The sequence below is a fragment of the Maylandia zebra genome, linkage group LG16 (assembly GCF_041146795.1).
Source record: "Maylandia zebra isolate NMK-2024a linkage group LG16, Mzebra_GT3a, whole genome shotgun sequence".
Lineage (NCBI taxonomy): Eukaryota > Metazoa > Chordata > Actinopteri > Cichliformes > Cichlidae > Maylandia > Maylandia zebra.
In genome coordinates this window covers 7,230,821-7,246,468 of record NC_135182.1, presented here as the reverse complement: position 1 = coordinate 7,246,468, position 15,648 = coordinate 7,230,821, and the positions used below count along the sequence as shown (strand labels likewise).

The window sequence follows — 15,648 nt, the reverse complement described above, 5'->3', positions numbered from 1 at the left end:
GTTTCAGCTGGCTGCTCAGCCTTAACACCTGGCTTTCCTCCGCCTGTGTCTCCCACGGCTTGGGTTTTATTAACAACTTTGATGCCTTCTGGGAGAGGAGGCATCTTTTTGGGGCAGACGGGCTCCACCTCAACGCCTGGGGACGCCGTTTGCTGTCCGCCAATTTGGCATTTGGCGTACAGCACTCCCGCACATCGCCCTGTCACTACCCCAAACTGACATTACCTGCTGATCCGTCTGCCACTGACTGATGTTCCCATGGTCCCAGCTCCTATATTCTACTTTTAACAGTAATACACAAAACTCTGGACTAGGACCTCTCTCTCCCACAGTCAACACAATACCCGTCATAATCACAAACAGAGAGCAACAGAATTATCATAAATCCAGTATCTCCAAAAACATTAATAACCTCCGGCCTCTTCAAAAATATCAACATCCATTCAACTCTATTGTCAAAAATCCACCAGTCTCAATCAGTATGGCACTTTTAAATGTACGCTCTCTGTCGAACAAGTCTTTTATTATTAATGATTTAATTTTAGATAATAAACTTGACTGTTTATTTTTAACTGAAACATGGCTGGGTTCGGATGCACCAGTTGTTCTCACTGAGGCCTCCCCACCAAATTTTAATTTCTCTTTTTCTATTACCGTATTTTCACGACCATAAGGCGCACTGTGCTAAAAGGCGCAGTCTCAGTTATGTGTGCCCTTACTGTATTTAACACACACATAAGGCGCACTGGACCATAGGGCGCATACAAGTACCGTATGCGTATTTAAAAATAAAGCGGGAGCAAACCTGAGTTCGGTACCTTACTCACATTTTTATTACCAGTAATCGTCATCATCAACAACACACAAGCATACAAGTGTGCATATTTAACAATAAAGCAGGAGCAAAACAAAGTTTGGTACTCACATTTTTATCATCAATCAAACCCATCGAAGTCCTCATCCTCTGTGTCTGAATTGAACAGCTGCGCTAAATCTCCATCAAACATGCCAGGTTCACTTTCTTCACTGTCAGAGTCACTTTCCGTGCTGTGCGGCTCCTCGGAAATGATGCCGGCTTTTGCGAAAGCTCGAACAACAGTGCCAGCAGACATGTTAGCCAAAGCATCTACAATCCATTCGCAAATTGTGGCGTAACTCGCCCGGCGCTGCCTTCCACTCTTAGTGAAACTGTGGTCTCCATCGGTCATCCATCGCTCCCAGGCCGCTCGCAGCCTTACTTTGAACGGGCGGTTCACACCGATGTCCAGCGGTTGGAGTTCCTTTGTCAGGCCTCCCGGAATGACAGCAAGCTCACAGTTCCTTTGTTTCATTAGTTTTTTCACATCGGCTGTGAGATGGGCACGCATAGAGTCACAGATTAAGAGCGATGGTGATGCGTGGAAAAAACCACCTGGTCTCCTTACATACACCTCCCTCAGCCACTCTTTCATCATTTCCTCATCCATCCAGCCCTTTTCATTTGCCTTAATGATGATTCCTGCTGGAAACTTCTCTTTAGGCAAAGTCTTTCTCTTAAAAATCACCATAGGCGGCAGTTTCTGTCCATTAGCATGGCAGTCAAGCACAACAGTAAAAGAAGACTTTTCGTGCCCCGTTGTGCGTATCGCTACCGTGCTGGTCCCCTTCTTCTCCACAGTGTGACTCACCGGGATGTCAAAAGTGAGCGGGACCTCGTCCATGTTAGTGATGTGGCTGGGCTGGATGTTTTTGTCGCCGATGTGTTTGCTGCAGTAGGAGCGGAAGATGGCCAGCTTTTCCTTATAATCCGCTGGAAGTTGCTGCGCTACCGTAGTCCTGGTCCGGATGGGAAAATGGCACCGTTTCATAAAAAGTGAAAGTGAAACTGCTTTTAGCCGAATGGTGACCGTCGAAACGCTTCTCCCGCTCGTTCTTTGCTCGATGATCCACCGCTTGAGTCTTTCCTCCAACTCGGGCCACCTCGCCTTATGTCCGCGGAAACTCAGCTGCGTTTTCTTGACCTGCCGGAGCTTGTTTTCCAGCTTCCTCCATTTGCGAACCATCGATTCGTTAATCTTAAATTCTCTCGCCGCTGCTCGATTTCCATGTTCCTCCGCGTAGCTGATGGCCTTCAGTTTAAACTGTGCTTCATGAGCGTGTCTCGTTGCCATTTTCAGGGTTGCGCCCACACTTCACCCTTTAGCGTTCTCATGGTGTTCTCTACTACGTCCTCCTTACAACACACAGGGCGCACTGCGCTATAGGGCGCGCCGTACTTTTTGAAGAAAATCTAAGACTTTTAAGTGCGCCTTATGGTCGTGAAAATACGGTAGAAGTGGTAAGAGAGGTGGTGGGACTGAATCTTTAGCCAACACAATCACCACCAAACAAATTTTATTTGATCATTTTACCACTTTTGAATTCCATGCTATTGTTTTCGGCAGCCCTCCAGTTTTATCTGTCACAATTTATAGACCACCTAAAGACAGCGCTGCTTTTATCAAGGAATTCTCAGAATTTTTAACAAACATACATTCAAACTATAATATGATAATTTTAACCGGTGATTTTAACCTGCACATAGATAATCCTTCTGATCCTGCAGCAAAAGAATTCTTAAACATTCTTCACTGTTTGGATTTTATCCAGCACGTCACGCAGCTGACTCACAACAGAGGACACATTCTGGACCTGGTCATCACCCATGGGCTGTCCACCAGCGTGTCCTCTGTTGTTGACTGGGCTGTCTCTGACCACTACTGTGTGTTTTTTAACATCACCGGTTTTATTCAGCGGGAGACCTCGGTGCGAACTGTGAGGAGGCGCTATCTAACCTCTGAAGTGGCTGCAAATTTTACCAGGGTTTTAGACGAATGCCCCCCTGTGATTTTACCTGCACCCTGCGATTTGATTTTTAATCATTTCAACAGCAAACTGAAGAAAAGCCTGGACTCCGTTGCTCCACTCACCACCAAAAAGATTAACGTAAAACATGCATCACCCTGGAGAAACGAAGAAGTCAAAAAACTCAAAAGAAATTGCAGGGCAGCAGAAAGGAGATGGAGGAAAAATAAAAATACTATCAACCATCAAATATTTAGCGAGCAACTTAAAATGTACAATAATACATTAAGGAACTCAAGAAATTCATACTTCGCCAAAATAATCAGTAATAACAAAAATAATCCCAAGGTCCTCTTTTCCACCATAGATCATTTATTTAACCCTGATTTTAACAGCTCCCAAAGAACCCCCACAGACTCACTCTGTGAGCAGTTTGCAGACCACTTCAGGGGAAAAATCAGCGCCACCAGATCTGATATTTTATCTAATCGCGATATGTTTGTAAACACATCTGAGGGCTCGATTGTACCTGAGGAGACACTGGACAGCTTTGTCCTGGTTAATGCTGAGAACCTTCAGAAAGTTTTCTCCACAGTGAGACCCACCACGTCTTTTAGATCCAATCCCTTCTTCACTCTTTAAAACACTTTATGGATTTTTTGAGGCTGAGCTTTTATACATAATTAATTGCTCTCTTCAGTTGGATGTCTTCCCTGCTGCCTTTAAAACGGCGGTGGTGAGGCCCCTTCTGAAGAAGAGCAATTTGGATTGTAATGATTTTAATAACTACAGACCTGTATCCAACTTACCATTTTTAAGTAAAATCTTAGAAAAACTTGTTTTTACTCAGATTACTGATTTTCTCAATGATAGACAGATCCTGGAGATATTCCAGTCTGGATTTAGGGTGAACCACAGCACAGAGACGGCTCTCCTAAAGGTTCTAAATGATCTTAGATGTAACTGGGACTCCCAAAAGCTCTCAGTCCTGGTGCTACTGGATCTAAGCGCAGCCTTTGATACAGTAGACCACGCTATTCTTTTAAACAGACTGAAACACATGGTGGGCCTCTCTGGTGCTGTACATAACTGGTTCACTTCCTATCTCTCTGACAGAACTTTTATGGTGAGTATGGATACATGCTCCTCTAAGATCCATAAAATGACATGTGGTGTGCCTCAAGGGTCGGTTCTAGGCCCTGTACTTTTTAATTTGTATATGCTCCCTCTCGGCAGTATCATCAGGAGGCATGGAGTGAACTTCCACAGTTACGCTGATGACACGCAGCTGTACATCTCCGTGTCTCCTGATGACACCAGACCAATGGATGCCCTTTTTAACTGTATCTTAGATATACGATCTTGGATGGCAGAAAACTTTTTACAGCTTAACCAGGACAAGACTGAAGTTTTAATCTTCGGTCCTGAGGCTCAGAGAGAGAAACTCTTGTCTAAATTAGAGGCATTTACACTATGTCCTTCGCTACAAGTGAAAAACCTGGGTGTTATTTTTGACTCTGAGCTTGGTTTTATCCCACATGTTAAACATGTAACCAAAATTGGATTTTATCATCTAAAAAATATAGCCAGAGTTCGCCCTATTCTCTCTCGGGCCAACACAGAGATGCTGATGCATGCTTTTATTAACAGTCGCATTGATTACTGTAATGCCCTGCTCTCTGGTCTTCCTAAGAAGAATATTTCAACTTTACAACTTTTGCAAAACTCGGCAGCTCGTGTGCTGACGAAGACCAGAGGGCGGGCCCACATTACACCGGTTTTAGAATCGCTGCACTGGCTCCCCGTGTGTTTCAGGATCTTTTATTGGTTTTTAAATGTCTTAATGGTCTTGGGCCTTCTTATCTCTCAGATCTGCTTTTACCATACGAACCCTCGCGGACCCTGAGGTCCTCTGGTACTGGCCTTTTGAATTTCCCTAAAGTCAGGACACATACTCACGGAGAGGCAGCTTTTCAGTGGTATGGTCCTCATCTGTGGAACAGCCTGCCGGAGGAGCTCAGGGCCGCAGAGAACGTACATGTTTTTAAGAACAGGCTCAAGACCCACCTTTTTAATTTAGCTTTCACCTAACGTTTATTTATTTTATGCTTATTTATTCTATCCTGTTATTCTATTATTAATTTAGACTTTACCTAATATTTATTGATTTTATTCTTATTCATTTTTTAATCTTCTTACTCTATTTATATTTATATTTATATTTATATTGTATCCCGTTCTTATTTATTTTATCATTTTACCCTGTATATATCCTATTGTGTCATATCTCCAGTGTTTCCTCAGAGGGCGCTCTCTGCACCGGGGCTGTGATCGACTGTGGCTGCTGGGTTTCTGGGGGTCCTCTCAGCCTGGCTGGGGGGCTCCTTGGCCTCCCTCCTCCTGCTCCTGCCCAGCCTGGAGGCTGCGGTCTGTGACCGGCTCCCGGTGCAGACGGCTCCCTGTTATAGTGTTTCCTCACTTGGCTCATGCGAGCCCAGCCCAATTTTTACTCTTTAAGTGTGCGCATGTGCGTATGTGTGTGTGTGTATTCACATCATTTATGTTAATGAGAGTGTGGGGAGTGATTTGGAGGGTGGGGTGGGCTGCTTTTAACTATGTAAAGCACTTTGTGCTACATTTTTTTTGTATGAAAATTGCTTTATAAATAAAGATTGATTGATTGATTGATTGAAGAAGTTATGACCTGCAGTCTATCAGGGGCAGGTATAAACCAAGTTTAGGTGTAGTTTATTTTCATTGTGGTGAATTTTTACCGTCAGTTACTATAACTCAAACCTCACAAAATTTCAACAACCACCAAACAGTTAAGACAGTAAATGAGAGCAGAAACACAGATTCTGCACAAAGACGTAAACACACAGCGCAGAATCAGTGAGATGTCGCCTTTCTCACCCGACGGCACGGACACGGTCGGGGCTGAAAGCCGACAGCTCGCTGATTCTGATCTGTCGGTGGGTCCGCACTTTGTGTTCACACCCCTTTTGCGCTGATTCTAAAGCTGTTAGTTTCATCTCTCTCCAAACAATATTGACCGAACCAGCAGCAAAAGAAGATCCAAACTGCGCTTCAAATTAACATTGTCATGAATTTCCTCTGACTTTTCCTGTTTTGCTTCCACCTCGATAAAAATCACACTTCATACACAGCTCTCTCTCTCTCTCTCTCTCTCTCTCTCTGTACTTCAAGAACAGTTTCCCGTCTAAAAATCTGTTTTCTGCATTATTCGCTTGCTTGTTACGCACAAGTCTACCGTTGTTTACAGCCTGTCGGACGCTGTTTGTTTCCTTTCACTTACTTCCGAAAAGAAAGCCTCATTTCTGCTGTTCAATACTGAACAAATTTAAACTTTTTAAAATTATGCAAAATGCAAAACGCTTAGCCGTGTCTCTAATAAAACCTCTGTAACTTCAGAGGTGATTTTCATATGTTGATTAATGGTTTTCTTTCGTTTTTGATGTACTGCAGAATATTTTTATAAAATCCCCGGCCAGGAAAAATCACCTTCATGTTTTTCTGTGTTTTAGTTTCAGCTACTTTGACACAAAGGCATCTCCTGTGATGCTCACACCTTTGATAAAGTCTTGCGTGTGTCAGCTTCCTTTTTATAGATACAAAAATTTGTAAATGTACTGATCTGAATTATAATATTTCTGACCGTCAAAATTTCCCAGATTCAAATCGAATCGAATCGAATCGTGGATCGAATCGATTCGGGACCATGGGAATCGGAATTGAATCGATTCTAGAAATCAGTGACGATACCCAGCCCTAGTTTCAGGCAGGCCTGGTGGGTGTGTCCCGTCTAGAGGCTGGCCACACCTGAGGAAATGATCACACCTGCAGCTGATCAAGCCTAGTCAGAGGAGCTACTTAGGAGTATGGTGGAGCTCTCTCTGAAGCTGGATCATTGCATAAGACTTCCCATCATTTCTCCAGCTTGTCAGTTTGTGAGTGTGAGCTTACCAGTGAAATTAATGGTACTAACGGCTGCCTCTGTTTTCCCAGGAGGGCTGCAGGAATGAGAGAGCGGCCAGCACGGAGTACACAGGCATGAGGGAGCGGTTTGCCAGCGCGAACTGTGATAGGCATGTCCCACTAGGAGGAGGAGGCCCTGTGGTAGACCCAGGACATGCTGGAGTGATTTTGTCTCTTGGCTGTCCAGGGAACGCCTTGTGGTTTCTCTGGACAAGCTGGAGGACGTGGCCGGGTAGAAGGAGCTCTGGGCTTCTTTGCTTAGGCTGCTTTCCCCATGACCCAGCTAATTGGAAGAAGATGAATGAATGAATGGATGGATTGAAAAGCAAACTGTATCAGCATATAACATAACTTTTTACCTAAGTGTTCCTTTAAGATGTAAATATACCAATAAATAACTGGAAATAGTGACGCACATTTTTCAGAAAGCTTCTTTGTTTTAACATCAAGGTTTTAGCATTGTAGTAATGCAGGCTAGAAAATTACTTTACATTTATGTTCAGTGTTGAGAAGGTTACTTTTAAAATGTATTCCACTACGTATTACAGAATACATGCCCCAAAATGTAGTTTGTAACTGTTACGATCCGGCTCAAGGCCGCAACATAAAAAAGGAGACGAATACCAGAGTGTAAATAGTAAGAGGTTTTAATCTTACAATGGCATCACAGGCCGGCCAAAATGGCTGGTGCCACCCAGGCAAAGACAAGTTAGCTTCTTGGAAGCTTGCTTTCAGGTCCTTTTATCCACACCTGACTAGGTGTGGCCAATTAGCACCAGCTGAACACATTGAGATGATTAGGGGCTGCAGAGGGACGTAACACCTCCTCCCTCAAAAGGGTTCCTCTAGGACCCCTAAATTTATTAAAAGCCTCTCTGAAACCTTCAGGTCCTTGACCCACAAACCTGAAAAAAAAAGTAAAAGCCAACAGAAGCACGGTGTTCACATTATAGTTGGCATCTTTAAGCATGGATGCCCCTACATGAGGATTTTGAAGTTGCCACACTGAACACACAAAAAGTAACATGTGACCAACACTGTACAACAGTACAACTCAAAATGATTACTTGACCTGCTACAACACAAAACCAAAAATAGTAGCAAATAACCACAACCAAGTGATCTGTTGTCTCCACCACACAAATGGTCACATACAAGTGGCCTCATACCACAACAAGTTACTTTAAACTCCAAAGTTCAGTAAAGCAAGCATGCTAGTGACCAACCACAAACGGAGAGCTATGGCCACACAATGATCACAACAAGGGTGGCTCATCACTAGGGATGGGTATCGTTAGGTTTTATCCAATACCCGTGCCAAACCGGTACTTTTGAAACGGTGCCGGTGCTTAAACGGTGCTCAAACCGGTGCTTAAAGAATGGAGAACACCAACTTTGTCCAAAAACCTCTCATGTTCAGCTGGTTTCTTTGTAAAAAGATAACAATGTTAGCCTTTTCTGCAGCTATGGGGCATATATGGTATCACTCTTGGCTGGAAGCAGTGCTTAAACAATGGAAAAAACACAAACTTTGTCCAAGGGAGTATCTGCCATCAAACAAGAAGACAGCCGCATGTAACTACGACGGTGTTTGCTAGTTCACCTTACATGCATTAGTGTAATAGTGTGGTTAGCCTACTCAACGTAAATTACACACGAATAACATTAAGCTACTCACACAGAGAAGAACGGCTGCTGCTGCCATCATCAGCCGTCATCATTTCTGCTAAACTGGCAGGGCTAGGGGCCAGGACTCTCCTCTTCAGGTTTTTGGGGGATGTTGCTAACTCCGGGTCCAATAACAGGCACCATACCCGCAGTAGATGTGCACGGTGTGAGGTGTTGCAGCATCAAATACGGCGCATTTCTCAGCTTTTAAAAAAACGCTATGCGTCGCCAGGTGTTTCATCGGATTTGAGGTGTTACCTCCTTTGCACAGTATCACAGTATCAGCTTAAAGCACTTGTTGCAGGCTGCTGAGTTTGCATCTTTTGCTGTGAAGTACAGCCAGACTTTTGACCGCTTCGCCTTGGGCATTTTTAATCTGTAGCTCTGCTCTAAAAGAACGTATGTACCTGGACCCGCCTACTATCCTCGGAAATGTAAAATGATTGGCTAGAATCTAAAGTGTATCACAGCACAGGAAAAAAAAGCACCGAAATAAAGCACCGAAATGTGCGTTGCTTTTCGGTCTGGTTACTACCGTTTATGTCAGAACCGGTGCCACCGGTACCCATCCCTACTCATCACCTCACAGTGTTATTGCCATCACCTGGCCAACAACACTCACAAGTGATCCAACAAAAGTAGCCATATTCCCCACAACACTAAAGGTCACAGCACAAAACACTCACCAGACAATGATCTCAAGGCAACTTTAAACGCAATCTCAAGGGTAGGCAGCAGACCAGGGATATAATCTCCTACCAAACTCTGAAGCGTACCCCCACCCAGGATAACCACCAAACACAATAAACTAAAACAATAAAGCAAAACAACAACCAAGTGCTTCGATGGAAGGGCAGCACAGCCACCCAGCTGAAACACACTTACTAAAGGGACGTTGCTCAATCACAGTGAACACCTTCACTCACCCACTTAAAAGTAAAACAAACTAATATTCAGTTTCCACTAAAATGTCCAAAGATCCTGGACTATAGTGATGTGACGTTCTGTATCGAGGCTTCGAAGCTTGTGTCGAGTAATTGGGGGGCGTTTCCGCGATGCGCGTATCGAGGCTTGCTTCATTTATGGGAGGAGCTGAAAATGATGACGTCCGAAGCCTCGCTGCCCGGCTCTGCCACGTGACTGGTTCATGAAGTGGTTCGAAGTTTGCCGCGAGCTATGACAGCAATATAAACCCCTCAGACTTCATTCAAAAATGTGGGTGTTTGATGGAGAGTTGCAGTTAGTGAGAGTTTGGAGACAGTTTGGAGACAGTTTGGAGGTTTATGAGAGTGAGGAGAGAAAGTCAGGAGAGAATGGAGCCAGCTAAGAAGAGGAGGATGTCCTCCCCTGTGTGTGAACATTTTGATTTTATTCCTCCCAACAAGGTATGTAAATTTCTACAGAAGATGTATTTTCATAATACTGATGATGCAATACAATTTATGTTAAGCTGTCTTTACTTTTGTACAAGGCGAAGTGTTTGCTATGTGCCAGGGAGCTGGGATATAACAACAACACCTCATCCATGCTTAGGCACTACAGAGCTTTGCATGAGAATAGGGGGAACACCGATTGTGGAGCAAGACCAGGTGAGCCATCAAATGCCATGATAATATAGCATGCAGTAATGTTACTATATGATATAACAATATTATACAGCTGTTATAAGTTACGTGTGTGATATTTATATTTGTGCTTTGTTTTTGTTGTCTTTCCTCAGGAGAATAATCTCAAATAGATGAAGACCTGGTTAGCATGGTGATTGAGGACTCCCAGCCATTTAGCATTGTGGAGGACAAAGGATTTAAAAGATTTGTTAAATCATTAAATCCTAGCTATGTTCTCCCCACTACAAAGGTCATAAAAGCAGTCAAAATTTAATTTTTACAGAATACAATGTGGGCAGGACTGAGGCTCAAAGCCTCAGTGTGTAGCTGTCCATACCTCAACGTTAGTCATCAGAAAACTTCTGAAGATGGCAGGTCTCTGTGCAGTGGCTGAAGTCTGTGGTGTAGAGGGTGAAGAGGAAGGGGGAGAGGACAGTCCTCTGTGGTGCCCCTGTGTTGCTGATTACTTTGTCAGACACACACTGTCGGAGACGTACATATTGTGGTCTTCCTGTCAGGTAATTAACAATCCAGGACACCAGAGAAGCATCCACCTGCATCGCTGCTAACTTATCACCCAGGAGGGTCGGCCTGATGGTATTGAAAGCACTAGAAAAGTCAAAAAACATGACCCTCACAGTGCTCGCCGGCTGGTCCAGATGGGTGTAGACACGATTGAGCAGGTAGATGATGGCGTCCTCAGTTCCGAGACGAGGCTGATAAGTGAACTGAAGGGGATCCAGATGTGGTCTTACTATGGGTCGCAGCTGGTCCAGGATGAGCCTTTCCAGGGTCTTCATGATGTGGGAGGTCAGTGCCACGGGCCTGTAATCCTGGGGGCCACTGGGACGTGGCATCTTTGGTACAGGGACGAAGCATGATGTCTTCCACATCACTGGTACCCTCTGCAGACTCAGACTCAGCATAAACAGTTTATGAAAGACTCCACACAGCTGGGGGGCACAGGTCTTGAGGATGAGGGGACTCGCTCCGTCTGGTCCAGCAGACTTGCTTGAGTGAAGTCTCCTCATTTGCATCTCAATCTGGTATTGAGTGAAGGTGATGGGTGGGGGAGGGGTGTCAGGAAAAATACAGGAGGCAACAGCGCCATGTGAAGAGAGAGGCTGGCACAGTGGTGTGGCTCTGGATTCCAGGCTGACTACAGGTGAGGTTGTGGGGGTGGGAGCAGACACTGTAGTGTCGAATCTATTGAAAAACAGATTCAACTCGTTAGCTCTATCCTCACCTCCCTCAGCTCCACTGCTGTTGGTTGGCCTGAATCCAGTGATGGTCTTCATGCCCCTCCACACCTCTCATGTGTGGAGGGGTGTTCTGCTGGAGTTTCCACTCCAGCTTCCTCCTGTAATTGTCCTTAGCCTCTCTGATTTTGTCATTTAGTAACACCTGGACCTTCCTCACCTCCTCTTCATTGCCCCCTCTGAAAGCCCTCTTCTTGTTGTTGAGGAGGGCTTTGATGTCCTTTGATGTTCTTCCTCTACACCCCCCCCCCCCAATTTTTGCACATGTCGAGGAGCGTGTCAGGCTACATTTCACTGTGTGTTATACTTGTATAACTATGCATGTGACAAATAATAAAGAACCTTGAAAGAACCTAGAACCTTGAACCTTGAACCTTGATGACCCATGGCTTGCTATTTGGGTAACAATGAACAGTCTGAGCTGGAACAATGGAGTCGGTGCAGAAAGTTATGTAGTCTGTGATACACTCAGTAAGCCCATTGATGTCCTCGGCGTGAGGCTCACGGAGTGTTTCTCAGTTGGTCACCTCAAAAAAGCCCTGTAGTTCCGCTAAGGCCTCCTCTGACCACCTCCTAATGCTCCTCGTGGTCACAGGTTCCCTCCTCACAATTGGCACATAGCGGGGGGTGAGGTGAATCAGGTTATGATCTGACCTACCAAGTGGGGGGAGGGAGGAGGAGCTGTATGCATCCTTGACATTAGCATACAGTAGGTCTAGAATTTTTTCTCTCCTGGTCGGACAGTCCACATATTGTCTGAATGTTGGTAGCGTATTGTCCAGTGATACATGGTTGAAGTCACCCGAAATTACAATAAAGGCACTCGGGTGCTGAGTCTCTAACCGGGCTATGACAGAGTGGATAGTGTCACATGCAGCTGTGGGGTTAGCAGAAGGAGGAACATAAACAGCCACCATGATGACATGAGAGAATTCCCTGGGTAAATAATACGGCCTGAGTCCAACAGCACACAGTTCAATGTCGCAGGAGCGACTGTAACAGGCTGCACGCTGGTTGGCGCATGCGCACTGAAGCTTCATCTGCCCAGCTTCATCTGCCCATCACTACTGGACGAGCCCCCACTTATGTTACAACCAGGCTCAAAAGCCACAACATAAAATAAAAGATGAATACCAGAGTGTTAGTGAGAAGAGGTTTTGTCTTAAAATGGAATACCAGGTTGGCTAAAATGGCTGGTGCCACCAAGGCAAAGACAAGTGAGCTCCCCGGGAAGCTCGCCTCAGGTATGCTTTTATCCACACCTGACTAGGTGTGGCCAATTAGCACCAGCTGAAAACATTGAGATGATTAGGGGCTGCAGAGGGACGTAACAGTAGCGTATTCCATTAACCCTTTAAGACCTACCATAGAACCAAGTCCGCCAGAGCTTATATTATATTTTTACATGCTGTGGAGCCATTTTTGGGAGCATTTCAAGTTGCTATACATCAATACAACCATTATAGCCCAGATTTTAATAATATGTATTCATTAAGTGCATAGTAATTACATAAATTGCAAAAAAGTGCAATAAACTACAAAAAAATTGAAAATCGTTTTTGATTTTTTAACATATATTTGTAGTTAGAGAAATTTAAGAGGCTTATCCCTCATAACTGTAAATACAAAAAAGTTGCACAAAATAGTTTCCCACCACAGGAAATTTATTTTGAGTGTCTTCATAGTTTTATTTTTGAAATACACCAATTTTTATACACTGCAGGAAAAACGAAAATAAATATTATACTGCAAATTTGCAAAAAAGCAGCATATGCATCAAAATAAACTATTTCCAGCAGTGCAATATGAGTCCTAAGCATCCCAGAAACGACACAGAAAGTCATAAAGTCAAAGATAACTTTTAAAAAGAGCAGTATAGGCCCTGAGGCCCTGATCGCAAAAAAAGACTACATTTCCGCGAAAATGACGTCACTTCCGGTTTCGGCCAGGTAATGGCGGAAATGCAAAAGTTCGCGCTGACGTCTATTCCAACGTAGGAAGTGTTTTGAACAGCTGATCGGACCGGCAAAGCGTGTTTCTGGAATATTATGTTTTTGTTCCTGCAAGAGCTTTTTATGCAGCTTTTGCAAAGCTTTATGTGGAAGGAAACCGTGACCTAGGACAAGCTGATGGCACAATATGTAAGTACAACTCCTCCGGCTAGCTTACGTGGTTGCAGTGCTACCGGGATTTAAAAATAGTTACGCATAACAGAGCGTTCCCGCTCCGATCGGCTCTAAAGGGTTAAGTTACACAATGTGTGTGCATTCTGAATACTTTGGATTACTTAATATATTGTCATGCTTTTTACAACTACATACTATTGTTGTGTGATTTATTACTATTACTGAAGACTGCTCACCACTGAGCTAACATTGTTAGCTGGTGTTAGCTGAGGTTAGTCCTTACAGAACTGCAAATAATTATTTGCAGCTAGCAGGTTGTTCATGCTATAACAACTAAAACAAAGTAACTGTAGTAGGCTAACTTTAGTTTTTAAAAATGAACTTACTTCCTGATATTTCTTTAGGTTGGAGGTGGAGTCTTTTGATGCTGAGAGCAGCTTGGTTGCTGGCAAACAGAGTTTGTGTTAAACAATCAGATTTCGCCCATCCCTTTCTTCTTTAAATATCAAGAGGTGTCTGAATTTCTAAGTAAGAAATGAATTCCTGCCCGTGCACTGCTGGCTCTGTTATGTTGGCTATGGGTCCATCGTGTAACTGACGCCATGAACATTAACAGTACACTTACATCTACACCAGAGACTGCACCCCCTGACATCCCTGCAACATCACCATCAAATTTGCAGATTATACCACTCTGATGGGGCTCATCACCGACGATGACGACACTGCCTACAGAGATGAGGTCCACTGTCTGAAAGAATGGTGTAACTACAATACCCTTCTTCAAAAACACAACAGTGATATGTTTTAAACTTTACATTTTCTTGCATTTCTTGTTCATACATAAAATATATAAACATGATAGTTTGGATGATTTCATGTTGTCATATGAAAAGTGTTTTAAGTAACTGCAGCCAAAAAATAACAGCAATGTTGTACTAGGCATTTACTTTTAATACAAGGATTGATTGTGGCCTGGAAAAGAACCTTTTCAGGTGTTTTGAAATTTTTTTCATTTTGAGTCCATAGATGAATGGATTAAAAATAGGATGATACAGAACTACTTGTAATGTCATTACTATCCGTACAGTTTTTGGAAAATTTGTTTCCACCCGAGCTATGCTTACATCATACACAAAAAACACAGAAGCACTGATTAAAACTAAAAGATGGGGTAAACAAGTCTCTGCAGCTTTCTTCTGAATTTCTTTACATCTTTGATAAGAGACTATAAATATTTTTGTATAAGTGAAAACTATAAAGAGCATAGGAAGTACTGCAAGATCTAGTAAAGCAACCACACCAAAGATGGTAATTAATCTTGATCTTTCACACAGAAGAGTGTAAACTGCATTGTTACAAAATATTCCCTTTATATTAAAGTCACACAGTTTAATGTTAGCACTCCCTATTGCTTGGACTGCAATATGACAAGCAGGTACAAGCCAAGCTATGATCAGAAAAATACTCACAGTGGTTTTTCTCATGATAATATGATATTGCAGAGGTTTACATATTGCCACATATCTGTCATAGGCCATGGCAGCCAAGAGAAAGAACTCTGAACCACCTAGAGTGTAAAACATAAAAAACTGAAAGAGACAGGCTGAATATGTTGTGACTTGTTTTTCAGATAAAAAGTCAATCAGGAGTTTTGGGTAAATAGTTGTACTGTAAAGAACAGAGTTCAGTAATAAAGCTGCAATGAAAATGTACATAGGCTCATGAAGGTTTTTATGAATGCAGATTATGTACATAATAGTAGAATTAGTGCAGATTATTAGACTATATAATGCAAACATAATAAAAAAGAAAACATATCTGTACTTGTTAATGTCCACATACCAGTCCAGAGTTACATATGTAAAATTTAACTCTTGATCCATTATTGTCTTCAAAAACTATTTAATAAAAAAAATAAACTGAATAACCAGACTACATAAAACAATTTAAAAAACCAAACCAAACTAAACAAAATTACAGTAACATAAACCCTGTGTTGTGTGTCCTGTTCATAAAGATATCTGAACTTGAATTATATCTTTATCATTCATGAACCACATATACATAATGAATCATGTGAGTCTTGAGAAGGTTTTTATCAGGTTGATTCATTCTCCAGAGAGGAGGAGGTCTAAAATGGCATTGCTCAGCCTCTTATAGTTGACT

At 43.0% G+C, this 15,648-nt stretch overlaps 1 protein-coding gene across 1 annotated transcript; it reads right to left on the bottom strand.

Moving 5' to 3' along the window:
- Window positions 1–14,417: 14,417 nt before the first annotated feature.
- LOC101465535 (olfactory receptor 13C2-like) lies at window positions 14,418–15,365 on the bottom strand. The gene has a single exon (XM_024805566.2). The coding sequence runs from the start codon at window positions 15,363–15,365 to the stop codon at window positions 14,418–14,420; it is 948 nt and encodes a 315-aa protein (XP_024661334.2).
- Between the last annotated feature and the right edge of the window lie 283 nt (window positions 15,366–15,648).

Coding starts and splice junctions, on each gene's coding strand:
- LOC101465535 (XM_024805566.2), bottom strand. CDS start 15,365: ATGGATCAAGAGTTAAATTTTACATATGTAACTCTGGACTGGTATGTG.